A 14,300-nucleotide genomic window follows, 5' to 3' on the forward strand; every position below is an offset into this window, starting at 1 on the left:
GTTCTATGCTTAAACTTTTTTTCTTAGCTTAAGACTGTGCCAATTTTTTTTAATTAGGTGGTTTTTAGGATAATTTATTGCCTTTCTCACATCAATGATTTCAAAATTATATTATTACATCTTATTTCACTGAATTCTGATTTTTAAAAAGTAATTTTAACTACTTTATTCTACTCTTCCCTTTATTCAGTGTTTATCATTCCTAATTGTATTTCTAAGCCACCTCCCCAAGATCAATCACATATTCTACAATGAGATGTAAAGCATCTAGAAACAGCTGTCAAGGACTATGTCACAAGCCTGATACCAAAAATCTCAAAAGTATTTTAACCATTCACAACATAGAAGAGGCTGTGGCAGAAGGTTGACAGGATCTGACCTATCCTTGTACAAATATCTATCCAAATATATTTTTCAACATGGGATCTTCACTCATTTTCATTGGTTCAGTTTCTAAAAAAACTGGATTTCAGACAGTATAACTCCAATCAGTTACACAGGACACAACTAACCTTCTGCTCTGCTTGCAACTGATCACCTCTTTCTTTCTCATGGTTAAGTTCTCTTTCCATTCTTCCAACTTGTTCTCGAAGTTGTGTTGTTTCCTTTTCCAGAACGGCAATTAACTTTAACAGTTCTTCTTTTTCTTTCATTGTTTTCTCAATTTTCAACTATAAAACAAAACTCAAATTGTTTATAATCCTACAATATATTACAAATTCAGTTTTCCATTTCAAAAAAAATAGTGAAGAAATTTGTAGAAAGAACTTTTACAAACTATCTTCATATGAATCAGTCATCAGGTTAAAAATTCATGAATCTGTCAATGTATGGCAAAAACCACTACAATACTGTAAAGTAATTAGCCTCCAATTAAAATTTTTAAAAAAATTAATCATAAATGTAAACCATTTTTTATTGGGCAAAGAAGAAAACATTACAAGAAGGCAGGTGCAGAAGTAATGAATTTTATTATGAAGTTGCCTGCTAATCACTTTTCAAATCAGTACTAAAAATAAGGCATATTTAGTTTCATGAGTGACAATTCTAGGCTTTCTTATTTGGGGTAAAAAGGTGAAAAATATGTACCTCTTCTTGAATGGAAATCTATGAAAAGTGGCAATTCTGGGCTTTTCTTATCTTGGGTAATAATCAATGAGAAAAACATGCACCTCTTCTTGAATGGAAACCTTTGAATTTATTAAGAACTTCCTTGTGTGTTACATAAGGCCTTCACCTGTCAGATTACTATGAACTTTGAGTTCTTTAAATAAGTTCTTAGGAGTGGGAGATGGGAACAAATATATACCTATGACTGATTCATGCTGATATATGTGGAAGCCAACACAATACTGTAAAGCAATCATCCTCCAATTAATAATAAATTTAAATAAGATACTAAGAAATAAGTTTCTGCATGTACAAAACAGCCTCTATTTAGGTAAATTAAAACAAACTTTATAAGTAAATGCAAATTTTAGGAAAAAATGCAGACTTTAACAACATAACTGACTCTTACATGAACCCTAATAGTTAACTGAGTTCAGGAACTCAAGTATTCTAAAAATTACCAAATTAAGGGACCTAAAATAGAAAATAAATAATATGGTCAATATTTTTTTTTCAGCAAGTTGTCTGATTCTAACAGGGGAAGAAGAATGGAGACTCACAACAGAAGCATTATACATTTAGCTAAATAAAAACATTTTCCCCCAGTACACCCCAAGTTAATTTCCCAAGGTCGTGGAAACAAACTCTAATTATTTAAACACTAAAATGGCTCTTACAAAAGTTAAAGAGTTGGAAAATTTTTAAATGCCCCATCTATCTCTTCCATCAGACTAAATGAAAATGACTAGAGTAAATGCTCTCAAAAGAGAAAAGTTTAAGTATTCACTGAATTTCTTTTTACTCTATTTTTTAAAAAAAATTATTTCGGGCTCTAAACTTCCTGGCAGCTTAAAGATTCACCTTGACCCAGTATGACAGAAACATCATAAAAGAACTACTATTTCCCAGTGATTCATTTAATTGACATATACTTTCTAAAGAGTTCACTGACTCTTAAGCAGAAAAAGCAGAAATTTTTAACTAAAATTAGATAAAATTGTATAGAAGTCCAATTCCTGCCCCCATCTTTGTATTCTGGGATCTTTCAAGCATACAAAATGGTTAATATTTTACAATGAACCTCCATTCACCCATAATCTAAATTGAATAGTTATTTCACCATGTTTATTTTATAAATACACAGATATGTAAGTTTATGTAATTTTTTTTTTTTTTTTTGCTAAAGCATTTGAAACATAAATGCAGACACTTCACTCCTAAGTGCACAGGGCAAGCTATCACCTAATAAGTACAGTCTCATACTTAGCCACTACAATTATTATAGCTAAGAAATTTAACAATAATTTTCTCACACACAATGGATAGCCTATACTTAAAATAACCCACTCTACTCCCAAAATATCTATTTTTTAAATACCTAAGATCCCATCATCAAGGTTCACAAACTGAAGAACCATTACTCAATCATTTGTAATGTCAACAGTGCCCTAAATAATGTCTCACACTTGTATTAATTTGGTGCCTTTTTAGTAAACTCATTAAAGATTTTCATGAATGTGGAAATTTAAAAGATTTGTCAAAAAATTGTTCAGACTATAAATACTTTATCTCAAAAACATTTACCTAAGAGAGAGAAATTTAAATTTTCTCTATAAAGTACATTTTAAAAGTAGGAAAAAGAGAACTAAACTGTGCAATGTCCCAATTTATTTGGGAGCACAAAAGAGAGGTAGAAGCCAAAATGCCTGTTGCTTTTCTGTTGGAGGTCTTCTGAAATCAGGGTGGTCTAACAAGTATTCAAAAAACTCCAATATAAACACTGCATTCTTTGTGAGAGCTAGGCCTATTTCAGCATCTTTGACTAGCATTCAAATACCAGGCTAAAAACCTTGATCATCAGGCAGTCGTCACCACAAAATGTCTTAGTCACCCTATAAAAGTTACATTTCTTTATTTAAGATAAGAGAGGAATTTCTGGAAGGAGGAAGGGAATATATGAAAAAATTCACAATAAAAGTTACAGGTTCCTTCTAACTTTCTTAGTTCAACTGTACAGTATCTATAATCTAGTTTTTTCTGCAGTTTGTTTTTGAAGGTAAATAAAATCAAAGACATAAAAGAGATTTATATATAAAAATCCATGTGAGTATGAAGAATAAGTATAAAGAATAAGACTAAATAGGAATGTAAATTAATCAAAAATTAATTAATCAAAAATGTATACTGAACCAATTTAAGTATTTTTTCACAGAAACTCAAACATAACATTCTAATTTGCTAGGTTTAGGGTAAAGATATTGAGAAATATCATGAAATATGAATGATGTTCTAGTTTTTCCTTTTCAGTAAGTACTAAAAATTAAGACATGGCATTTTTTACACCTCTACACAGTAAATTTCCTTTGGTGAAATGACTCCAAAATATTTAATAAAAAACAGTAAGAAGATTTTTCACTTTTTAAAAAATTATGGTTAATCCAGCTTATTCATTTGATAGGAAAAGAAATCATTCTAAAAATGCTCAACCTAAATTAAAAGACCAGGATGCTTCACTGCCACATTTGGGATAGAGCATGCTTGGAGTATAGTAAAATAAGGTTCACATCCAATTAGTTAGACTTACTGTTTTACAAGGGCTTCCCTGGTGGTTCAGACAGTAAAGAATCTGCCTGCAATACAGGAGACCTGGGTTCGATCCCTTGGTCAGGAAGATCCCCTGGAGAAGGGAATGGCTACCCACTCCAGTATTCTTGCCTAGAGGATTCCATGGAGAGAGGAGCCTGGTGGGCTACAGTCCATGGGATTGCAGAGAGTCAAATACGACTAAGTGACTAACACACACGTTATTGTTTTATACTGCTTTCCCATCAGCTTCACCCCCACATCTGTACTATTCTACAATCAACAGATTAGGTGATCCCTAAAGGAGAAAGGTTAGGGTAAGGGAACATTAGGAGTTTTAGGTCTAAATTCTCTCAGTAATTACTTATCGCCAATCTATATACTATTCACAAAATACTAATAAGCCTAGGACAGTCCCTGCCACAGTGAAATCAGTAACATAATTGTGACAAAAAATACACTTTAAGTTCATTAGTTAAAAAGCATATGATTCTCAGGTTATACTCTTGGACAACCTGAAAATTCTTAAAATGCCAACCAACAAGAACTCTGCTTCTAATTGAGCAATGACTGATTTGTCTTTAAAACTATTTTAAAGCCACAGTTCATAACAAAAAATATAGTTCATAATGTAAATTTATCACTCACTCAGTCACTGTTGGTACCTACCTCAAGAAGGCCAGCTTTTGTGGTCACCACCAACATATCAGAATTTCCTTCATCTTCCATAGTGAGCAACTCTTCAACTGGAGAAGCAGCTCGAAACTGAAAAGGTGTACTTGCTCCACGAATTTCGCCCTTATGGGTAACATAGCAGAACTGATAAAACTCTCCATCATCATTTGGAAGGTAATATCCTAAAAGGAGTATAAACAAAATTTATTGTTATAAAATTATTTGTATTTAACAAATCTCGCCATCTCCTCTTATTCCTGATCTTGTTTCTAGACACTCAAGATGTCTTTCTTTCCTCCTTCATAAATCGTCTATCAAAACCAGACTCTTCCTTCTTCCCTAAATATGCTGTATTTTTCTTATCTTAGGTCTAAGATTATACTTTCAGAATATTCTTTCCCTGTAGTTTCACTCGGATAAAACCAATTCATCTGGGAGAGTCAAGTATGTAGTTTTCAATGAGAAAGAGGCTGGAGGAGGAGCAATGAAAGAGTAAGCATAAAAACCTAGGAAGACTAGAGGTAGAAATATATCAATTAAAGAAATGTTCTCTCCAATGACATTAATTAAATGCAAAGGAGAGATATTAAGAGAAGGAATATACCACACATGTGAATTGTGTAAGGGAAAAAAGAGGATGAGGTCTACTTGTGCAGAACAAAAATAAGCTTTGGAACCACAAATATTTATTCTGGAATCCCAGCTCTACCACTAATTATTATATATTTAACCTCCCTGAGCCTATTTCTTATCTGTAAAAGAAATCTGAAGACAGCTATCTCAAAGCTTCAAAGTATCATGGATTATGTATACCATCTAGCCCACTATCTGACAAGTGTTTTCAATATTTGTTCCTTTCTTCTTTAGCTCAAGTGCTACCCTCTTAAATTTTGCTGTATTACAGCTCAAAATGAATCTTTACCTCCTCTCCAAAGCTCCCATGGTTATTTTTTACATGTAAAAAGGGATAAAAAAGAAAAAAAAAAAAAAATCAGAGGACTCTCCAGGTGGTCCAATGGCTAGAACTCTGAGCTCTCAGTGTAGGGGACTTGGCTTAGATCCCTGGTCAGGGAACTAGATCCCACATGCCACAACTAAATATATAGTGTTTTGCAACCAAGATCTGGTGCAGCCAAATAAATAAAAATTGAATTCATTTTTTTTTCAAAAATCCTCCACAGTATGCTCTGCATTACCATTACATATATGCTTTATAGGCAACATCCATCCCTGGAGGAAGAAATGGCAACCTACAGAGGAGCCTGGTGGGCTACCATCCATGAGGTTGCAAAGAGGTGAGACACAACTGAACACATACACATAAACCTCAGAAATGTTGCTGCTGCCACTGCTAAGTCGCTTCAGTCGTGTCCGACTCTATGCAACCCCATAGACGGCAGCCCATCAGGCTCCGCCATCCCTGGGATTCTCCAGACAAGAACACTGGAATGGATTGCCATTTCCTCCTCCAATGCGTGAAAGTAAAGTCGCTCAGTTGTGTCCGACTCTTCGCAACCCCATGGACTGCAGCCTACCAGGCTCCTCCGTCCATGGGATTTTCCAGGCAAGAGTACTGGAGTGGGGTGCTATTGCCTTCTCCGTCAGAAATGCTAAGAGCAGATTATTAATAAATATCAAAATTCTGAAATCTCCCAGAATGACTTGAAAAAAGAAAACATTCAATGATAGTGAAATGAAATACATAGATCAATCTATTCACCTTATCTTCAATATTGATTTTGACCCAGAAATCTGTATTCACTATGCCTATTACTACTTCATATCTTGAAAATTTTAGCCTTTATTATTATGATATCGATTTCACTTGACTTCCTTCTTTAAAAATTAGCTGATCTTTGTCCATGGGGATGGGGAGGCAGAGAAAATATAGTATTATCCTAAAATATCTGGTGGTTCTTGAAAATAAGAAAGAAGTTCTCAAAAAAACTGGGGGAGGGGGATGTCAAAAAACCACGGGAGTCCATCTGATAGAGCTTCCAGTAGCCAAAAAAGCCAAAACAATTTGAGCAACAAAAAAAAATGATTACATTAGACTTTATCCCACAGAAGAAAATAAATTTACATGAATCCATGGAGAAGAGGACAACTCTTCCTAACATAATAATTCCAACTAATAATGTACAAGAAATGAGAATAAAAAGGCATCATCAGACAAACACAACAACAGTAATTGTTGTAGGTAAGATCCACTGATGGATACTAAAATTAATGGGTCAAAGTTTGAGGCGAAACAACATTTGCTTATCTCAAAGTTGCTCCCCATAATATTCATTAAATTACAAAGAGAAAAATACTAACTTGAATATAGAGAAACAGCAGATATCACCTTAACCAAGTGATCAAAACTAACATTACTAGAAATTAGACATTCAGACATTAAGTAATCTCTAGTACAATGCACTGAAAAGAATACATCACTTTCATGGTAATCTTCCTGAAAATGTATAACCTCTATCTAATCACAAGAAATGATCAGAAAAACTCAAAATGAGGAACATTCTACCAAAACAAGACTGAAAAGTACTCTTCAAAAATGAAAGGTCATGAAAAACAGAATGAGGAACTATCACAAACTGGAGAAGATGATGATGTGACAAATACAATGTGGGATTATGGACTAGATCCAGGAACAGAAAAAAGGAAAACTACTGGAAACACTAGTGAAATCTGAATAAAGTCTGTACTACTGTAGTCAATAGTATTGTACCAATGTTAAATTTCTGTTTTTTAAAAAAATAAATGGTTATACAACATGTCAACACTAAGGGAAGCTGGCTGAAGGGTAGATGAAAATTCTGTATACTATTTTTGCAACTGTACATCTAAACTTATTTCAAAATATAAAGTTATTTTTAAAAATAACATAGAATTCCCTATGGATCCAGTGGTTAGGACTGAACACTTCCAGTGCAGGGAGCATGGGTTCCACCTCTGGTTGGGAAACTAACATCCTGCAAGCCACAACAAATTTATCTAGCAATAAATTTTTGAAATTTTTAAAAACTCCAGCTTCTTAATAACTTCTACTAAATTTATTAATCTGTGGCTGAGTAACTTTGCAAATGGCCACTACATTTACTTTAAAAGCTTAAACAGAAAACAAAAATACAGTTTGACTAAGCAGCTCTGGTTCGGACATGACTGAAGCGACTCAGCATGCATGCATGCACTGGAGAAGGAAATGGCAACCCACTCCAGTATTCTTGCCTGGAGAATCCCAGGGACAGAGGAGCTGCTGTCTATGGGGTCCCACAGAGTTGGACATGACTGAAGTGACTTGCAGCAGCAAGCAGCTCTGGTATCATGGCATTATCTACAGACTAGATATTCAAAGTCTGCTTTTTTTAATATCACAAAAATAACTCACTAGAAAACATGGCCCAGGATTTCTCTGGTGGTGCAGTGGACATAGGTTCAGTCCCTAGTCTGGGAAGACTCCACATACCACAGAGCAACTAAGCCCATGTGCCACAATTACTGAACCCGTGCTCTAGAGCCCTCAAGCCACAACTACTGAACCACGTGCCGCAACTACCGAAGCCCACTCTCTTAAGAGTGTGCTCCCACAACAAGGGCAGCCTCCACAACAGGAAGCCTGCACACTGCAACAAACAATAGCCCCTCCCTGCTCACCTAACTAGAGAGAGCCCATGCAAAACAATGAAGACGGGTACAGGAAAAATCTACAAATGGTTCAACACCATTTAAGACACAAAATATAGTTATTCAGAGTTGAGATTTAAAGCTACCTAGAAATAGATCTCATCAGATCAATACCACTGAGAACAGGAAAAAGTAAAAACCAAATTCCAAGTCAAATTTTATAGCCTGTAACATTAGCAATCAAATTATAGTAAATAAATACGGGTTCATTTAGGAAAACAATTATACCTATTTATATTTTATTAGTTGTTTTGAGTTTTGCAGTTCAGGATTTTCTCATCACTACTCTACAAAATGAGCAAAATTATTTGGATTATGCTTAAAATTCCTTCTACCTCTAATATTATATAACCAAGTTTTTCATGATTCTATCTTGAGTTCACTATATAACAAACAAGTCCTAGGCAAGCAGAAGCTTCTCTTTCTGAATTTCAAAGTAAAAATTATGATGAATTTTCGAAAACATGTAAATTAGCTCCCAAGAAAATCCTTTTACAGTATAAATAGAAATAAACTGGATGCATTTCTTTTTTTCAAAGTGCTTTTAAACTTTTTGTTGTCATAAATAAGCAAATTCATTAGTCACTATAACAAATTCTGTTAAGCTTCTTATTCTAAGAAAACTAATCACATGAACAACTACCAGAAATAAAGCCACAACTTTGTATAATATCTCATAACAAAATCAGTCCCAATATACACATTTGAATTTGATCATCTAAAAAAAGGCCATGAATTAAAAGAAACTACATATACAATTTGTAAATTTCTTAATCTATAAAACATCTATGACGACCTAAATCTTTGTCTTTATTACAAGTACAAATTGTATCCTCTGAATATGTGTTTCCTGTCACAGTACATAATGAAACTTTTTCTATTAATATATATGCAAGCTATATGTGATCACATTGCCAACTGATAAACCTCGTTAAGTTTTTTTAAAAACATAAACCACCAAGAGCCAAAACACTACCACCACCTAATGCTGGCAAAGATGTAATCCACAACAACTCTCTCTCATTGCTGGTGGGAATGCAAATATTGCCACTTTGGAAAAAGTTTGATGGTTTCTTACCAATGCATGCTAAGTCACTTCAGTCATGTCCAACTCTTTGCAACCCTATGGACTGTAGCCAATCAGGCTCCTCTGTCCATGGGATTCTCCAGGCAAGAATACTGGAGTGGGTTGCCATGTCCTCCTCTAGGGGAAATTCAGAAAGAGAAGCTTCTCTTTCCATGTAGCACTAGTGGTAAAGAACCCGCCTGCCAATGCAGGATCAAACACACGTCTCTTTACATCCCCTGCATTGGCAGGCAGGTTCTTTACCACTAGTGCTACATGGGAAGAATATATTTCAAAATATATTCTCACCATACCAGCAATCATACTCTGATATTTATCCAAATAACCTGAAAACTTACACATCCACACAAAAACCTGTATATTGATGTTTCTACCAGTTTTATTCACAACTACCAAAACTTGGAAGCAACCAAGATATTACTAGACAACGAATAAATAAGCTGTTACACCCATATAGGTGACTTTATGTGTATTAAAATATTATACTGAGACAGTCCATTAGCTTCCCCAGACCAAAAACAGTTCACAATATAAATAAGACTAAGAAAGAGCTTTAATACGATCTGAAGTCAGTTCAATTTTAATGCAAAAATCACTCTGCAGCAAATTGTTACAGATTTCTAAATAAAATTGTTGTGTTTTGTTTTTAAAAAATAAAGCAACAGGGTTTGTTTGTTTGTTTTTAACATAACAAGAAATCTGAAGGCAGTTGCCAGCTGACCTTGATTTGGGAGCTCAGCCATGTTAAAACAAACATATATGTGCTTGTCTTGGCCTTCTACCTCATGGCCACAGGAGGGGTACTGGAGTTCTAGCTATCACCTTTGTGAAGGTGGAATGTGTGGGGAGGGACAATACTAGGTCTATCTTCCTCAAAAGTATTTTTTAAACTCTGTATCTAACACCAAGCTAAGACAAAATGAATTTTGTATTATTCACATCCATTTTTATAGGCAACTTTCCCTATAGAATTTCTATTCTATAAATCCCATTAATCATCTTTGTGATTTTCATACACAATATTTTTCTCACTTTTAATTTTACTATCTAATACCAGTAACAGCATTATTTTCTCATTTGAAAAAAAAGTGATCAAAAGACTTCAATGAAGAAATAAGGAAAACAATATTTAATTGTCTACATAAAGTATCATGAGACCATCACCAGATATTTACATTCTATGACTTTTGATAAAGACAGACACTAATTTAACTTTAGTCACTGGACACACCTAAGCAGATAATTACAACAGGGCACAACATTTTTAATGGCAATAAAACATCTAATTTCACTGAGTTCTGTTTTCAGTTCTTACCTTGAAATGCTAACTCACAATTGACTGCCGATCCTTCTACATAATGTTCAGGCATAGGGGACCATAAAAACGTGTAATAATCACGAGCAGTACTCCATCCAACCTAAAGGAGAACAACAAAAAGTAGATATTATAAAGTAAGTGGCTTAATATGAGTGATATCTTACAGCATATTGTTTACTGCATCCTGAAATTAAAGCATGCATTAATATGTTTACAAATCAGGGGCATTTTAACAAGCACATCAAATTTTTATTATAATTCTTTATTAAGCTATAACCTACTGCTATAAAAATCTGTAACAGTAGAACTTCTATGTATTAAAATGCAATTTGATATCCAATTTCCCATGGAAAATCTTAGCACACATATGATAAAATATAAAAACTTATGTTTCATTTAAAATTTGATTTCACTAAATGGTAAGTTTTTAAGTTATTTTATGCCTCAAATTTAAGTGCTTTTTTAAAATTAGATTTCTCCTTCTTCCTTAAATCCACTAATTAAATTTCACTAGTCTCTCTAAGTCTTGCCTACAGGCATGGTAAATTTTGTAAAACTTATTTTTACTTTTATTCCTAAGGTGTTCACACATACAAAATAACCACCTATATCCCATCAATCTCTAAAATATTTCCAACTAACAACATGAACATATACATTACATATCTCAGTTATTTTCCAGATGAACTGTGGTAATAATATTATATATGTTTTAAACAGAAAATAGATATACATTTGCCAGTATATCATGGCTTCCATGATGGCTCAGTGGGTAAGGAATCCACCTTCAATGCAGGAGACACAAGAGACTCAGGTTCAATCCCTGGGTCAAGAAGATCCTATTGGAGAAGGAAATGGCAACCGACTCCAGTATTGCCTGAAAAAATCCCATGGACAGCAGAGCCTGGTGGGCTATAGTTCAAAGGGTCACAAAGAGTCCAACGTGACTGTGCACACACGAGAAATTATGCATCATCCACAGGGTTTGATTACACATATGTTCTATAATTCTGATTGACCTAGGATTGGATATTCCAGACTACTAAAGATGGAAGAATCTTGTATTACTATCTTTAGTCTCTAAAGGAGTGTTTTCAAACTGTAGGTCACAATCCAGTAGAGTACGTGGTGATTCAATTTAGTAATTCATGCCCACATTTATTTTTTTAATTAGAAAGCATCAGAGTGCATGAAAGCTAAGTATTGCTTGATGAAAATTTGTTTCAGTATATATCTGCATGCAACTCTGCTGGGTCAAATCACAGAATTTTTATTTCTTTCTGTGTCATGGTCAAAAACATTTGAAAGAAGCTTAAGGAAACCATCATGTTTAAGTGATTTCCCTGACCTAAGGCTCAGTTTTTTTCTCTCAAAATTTTCAGAAGGATTAAATTAGATAATAAACATAAAAGCAGCACTTGGCAGAGTGCCTGACCCAAGATGGGCACACCATAAAAGGTAGTTTTTGCAAGCACTGTATGCTGTAATTAACAGCACAGAAAGTAGGGTCAGACTGCTAAAAAATATCAGTAGTTATAAGATTTCAGACAAGTTATTTTTGTTGTCTCGTCTTTAAAATGGAGATAACAGGGCTTCCCTGGTGGTTCAATGCATGAGACACAGGTTCAGGGACGATCCCATGTGCCTTGGAGCACCTAAGCCCATGTGCCACAACTATTGAGCCTGTGCTCTAGAGGCAGGGACCAAAACTACTGAAGCCCAGACACCATAAAGCATGTGCTCCACAAGAGAAGTCACAACAATGAGAAGCCCATGCACCACAACTACAGAGTAGCCCCTGCTCTCCACAACTAGAGAAAAACCTGTGCAGCAACCAAGACCCAGCACAGCCATAAAATAAATAAATAAAACGAAGATAACAATCAATCTCAAAGGCTTATATGTGTATCAAATGAGGTAAGCCCTGTAAAGACACTTGGCACAATGCTGGCACGTGAGTGTCCATGAAATGTTACTATTCATTAATAACCAAGGGCACATAACCTATTAGGGACAGTGATGTTAACTCTAAGGTGTTCTGTCCCTCATTCCTATCTCCCAATGCTTCTAACATCTCCTGAAAAAGAGCCCATCTGAAGTATTCCCCAAAAGATAAACCTGGTACAAGTTATACCTTGTATTCTTTGTCCCCATGCTGGTCCATATGCTAGTCTGGAAAGAAATACTATTCTAGAGCTACACGTTTTTTGAAAAACATCTCCCTACCTGAAGAGGCTCTACCTGGACCAGGTGGTTAGAAAACATGCTTAGTGAGCCATATATTTGTGATGGCGGACACACAGAACTGCTAATATCACAATTATATATACCTGATTCCAGCGGCACAGGGAACAGCAGTAATAAATACATTTATTGTTTTTGAAAAAATACTACCCTTATGTTACAAATTAAGAAACTAGTAGAGGGCATGGATGACGACAGCGGCTCTGGAGCCATGGTGCGGTCCCCAGGGGGCAGTCCTAGAGGGGAAGGCTTTGTCCCATCTGCTCTGGGAACCCGAGAGCATTGGGAGGCTGTCTATAAGAGAGAACTGCAAACTTTCCAAGAATACGGAGATACAGGAGAAATATGGTTTAGAGAAGAGAGTAGGACTTGACTAATAAGGTGCATGCAGAAACACAAGATTACATTGGATGCTTCAGTGCTTGATATTGGGAACTGGCGTTTTCCTGGTTGAACTTGCAAAATTTGATTTCTCTGATGTTAATGGAATTGATTACTCTCCTGCAATACAGCTTTCTGGAAGTATTATAGAGAAAGAAGGTTTATCTAACATTACACTGAAGGCAGAAGATTTTTTGAACCCTTCCACAAAGCTGTCTGGGTTTCATTTGTGTTGACAAAGGGACGGATGTTTCATGCCATAAGCCTTAATCCTGACACTGCAATTGAGGAGAGAAAGTATTTGAAATCTCTCTCCAGAGTGTTGAAAGTGAAAGGCTTTTTTCTAATAACCTCATGTAATTGGACCAAGGAAGAGTTGCTGGATGAATCTGGTGAAGGATGTGAACTTTCCGAAGAGCTGCCCAGACCCAAGTTCAGCTTTGGCAGCCAATCTGGAAACTGGTTTTCCAAAAAACATGAGACTTCACTGGACAGATTCAGTTAGTGCTTTTTAAGAAGCTCTGCATCAAGTAGACCTGACACATAAAATGCAAGTGCAAGTAAATGTTTAGTAAGTACACAGGATGCACATTTTGAGTAGAAATAATGGGTTGGTTTAAAAAAAAAAAAAAAGGCTTGTAAGTGGTTGGGTCTTAGAGATCAACCAAGAATAATTTTAAAATTTTCTTTTGTATTTGAGATGTAAATATTTTTCTTCAGATTAAAAAAAAAAATTCCTGTTAACTGCTGAGTTAAAACTTTAAAGCAGTAAATGAACTTACAGGGGGGGGGGGGGGGGGAATAGTAAAAGGCAAAGTCAGGCTCTAAACCTGAAGTTCACTCACTCTTTTCCTAGCAGGATATAAAATAATCTCATTAAAGTTCAAGCTCTTTACCACTAGGACTCTACTCACTCTTCTCCTAGTAGGATATACTCTCATACTTTCTGAAATTCCACCTCCTTCCTTCCAACAGAGTCAATGACTATACTATTCCTAAATAAAATGTAGTTGACTAAAGACAGAAACAGTAAGGTAAAGGTGGAAAATGCTGTTTCTAGCTGTCTTTCATGATAAGAAAAACATTAATGGGGAAGTGCAATCTTTTACCACATAAGAAAAATGTTTGAGAGATATGTTAAGTGGTTTGGTCCTTGCTGTTTCTAACTGAATCACAGTAATTCAGGCTGTTTCTTATTGTGTAACTACAATGCTAACT

General features: G+C 35.1%; 1 protein-coding gene and 1 pseudogene across 8 annotated transcripts in view; one reads left to right on the top strand and one right to left on the bottom strand.

Annotated features, from left to right (window-relative positions):
- Nucleotides 1–14,300, bottom strand: part of TAX1BP1 (Tax1 binding protein 1) — an 84,090-nt gene that overhangs the window by 56,563 nt on the left and 13,227 nt on the right. For all 8 annotated transcript variants that reach the window (XM_061414270.1, XM_061414269.1, XM_061414274.1 and 5 more), the window contains 3 exons: nt 10,455–10,557; nt 4,363–4,550; nt 513–671 (listed from right to left, as the gene is read on the bottom strand). In XM_061414270.1, the coding sequence (XP_061270254.1) occupies nt 513–671; nt 4,363–4,550; nt 10,455–10,557 (450 nt within the window). The remainder of the gene's footprint in view (nt 1–512; nt 672–4,362; nt 4,551–10,454; nt 10,558–14,300) is intronic.
- Nucleotides 12,892–13,643, top strand: LOC133246206 (EEF1A lysine methyltransferase 2-like; annotated as a pseudogene).

Source organism: Bos javanicus, chromosome 4, assembly GCF_032452875.1.
Source record: "Bos javanicus breed banteng chromosome 4, ARS-OSU_banteng_1.0, whole genome shotgun sequence".
Lineage (NCBI taxonomy): Eukaryota > Metazoa > Chordata > Mammalia > Artiodactyla > Bovidae > Bos > Bos javanicus.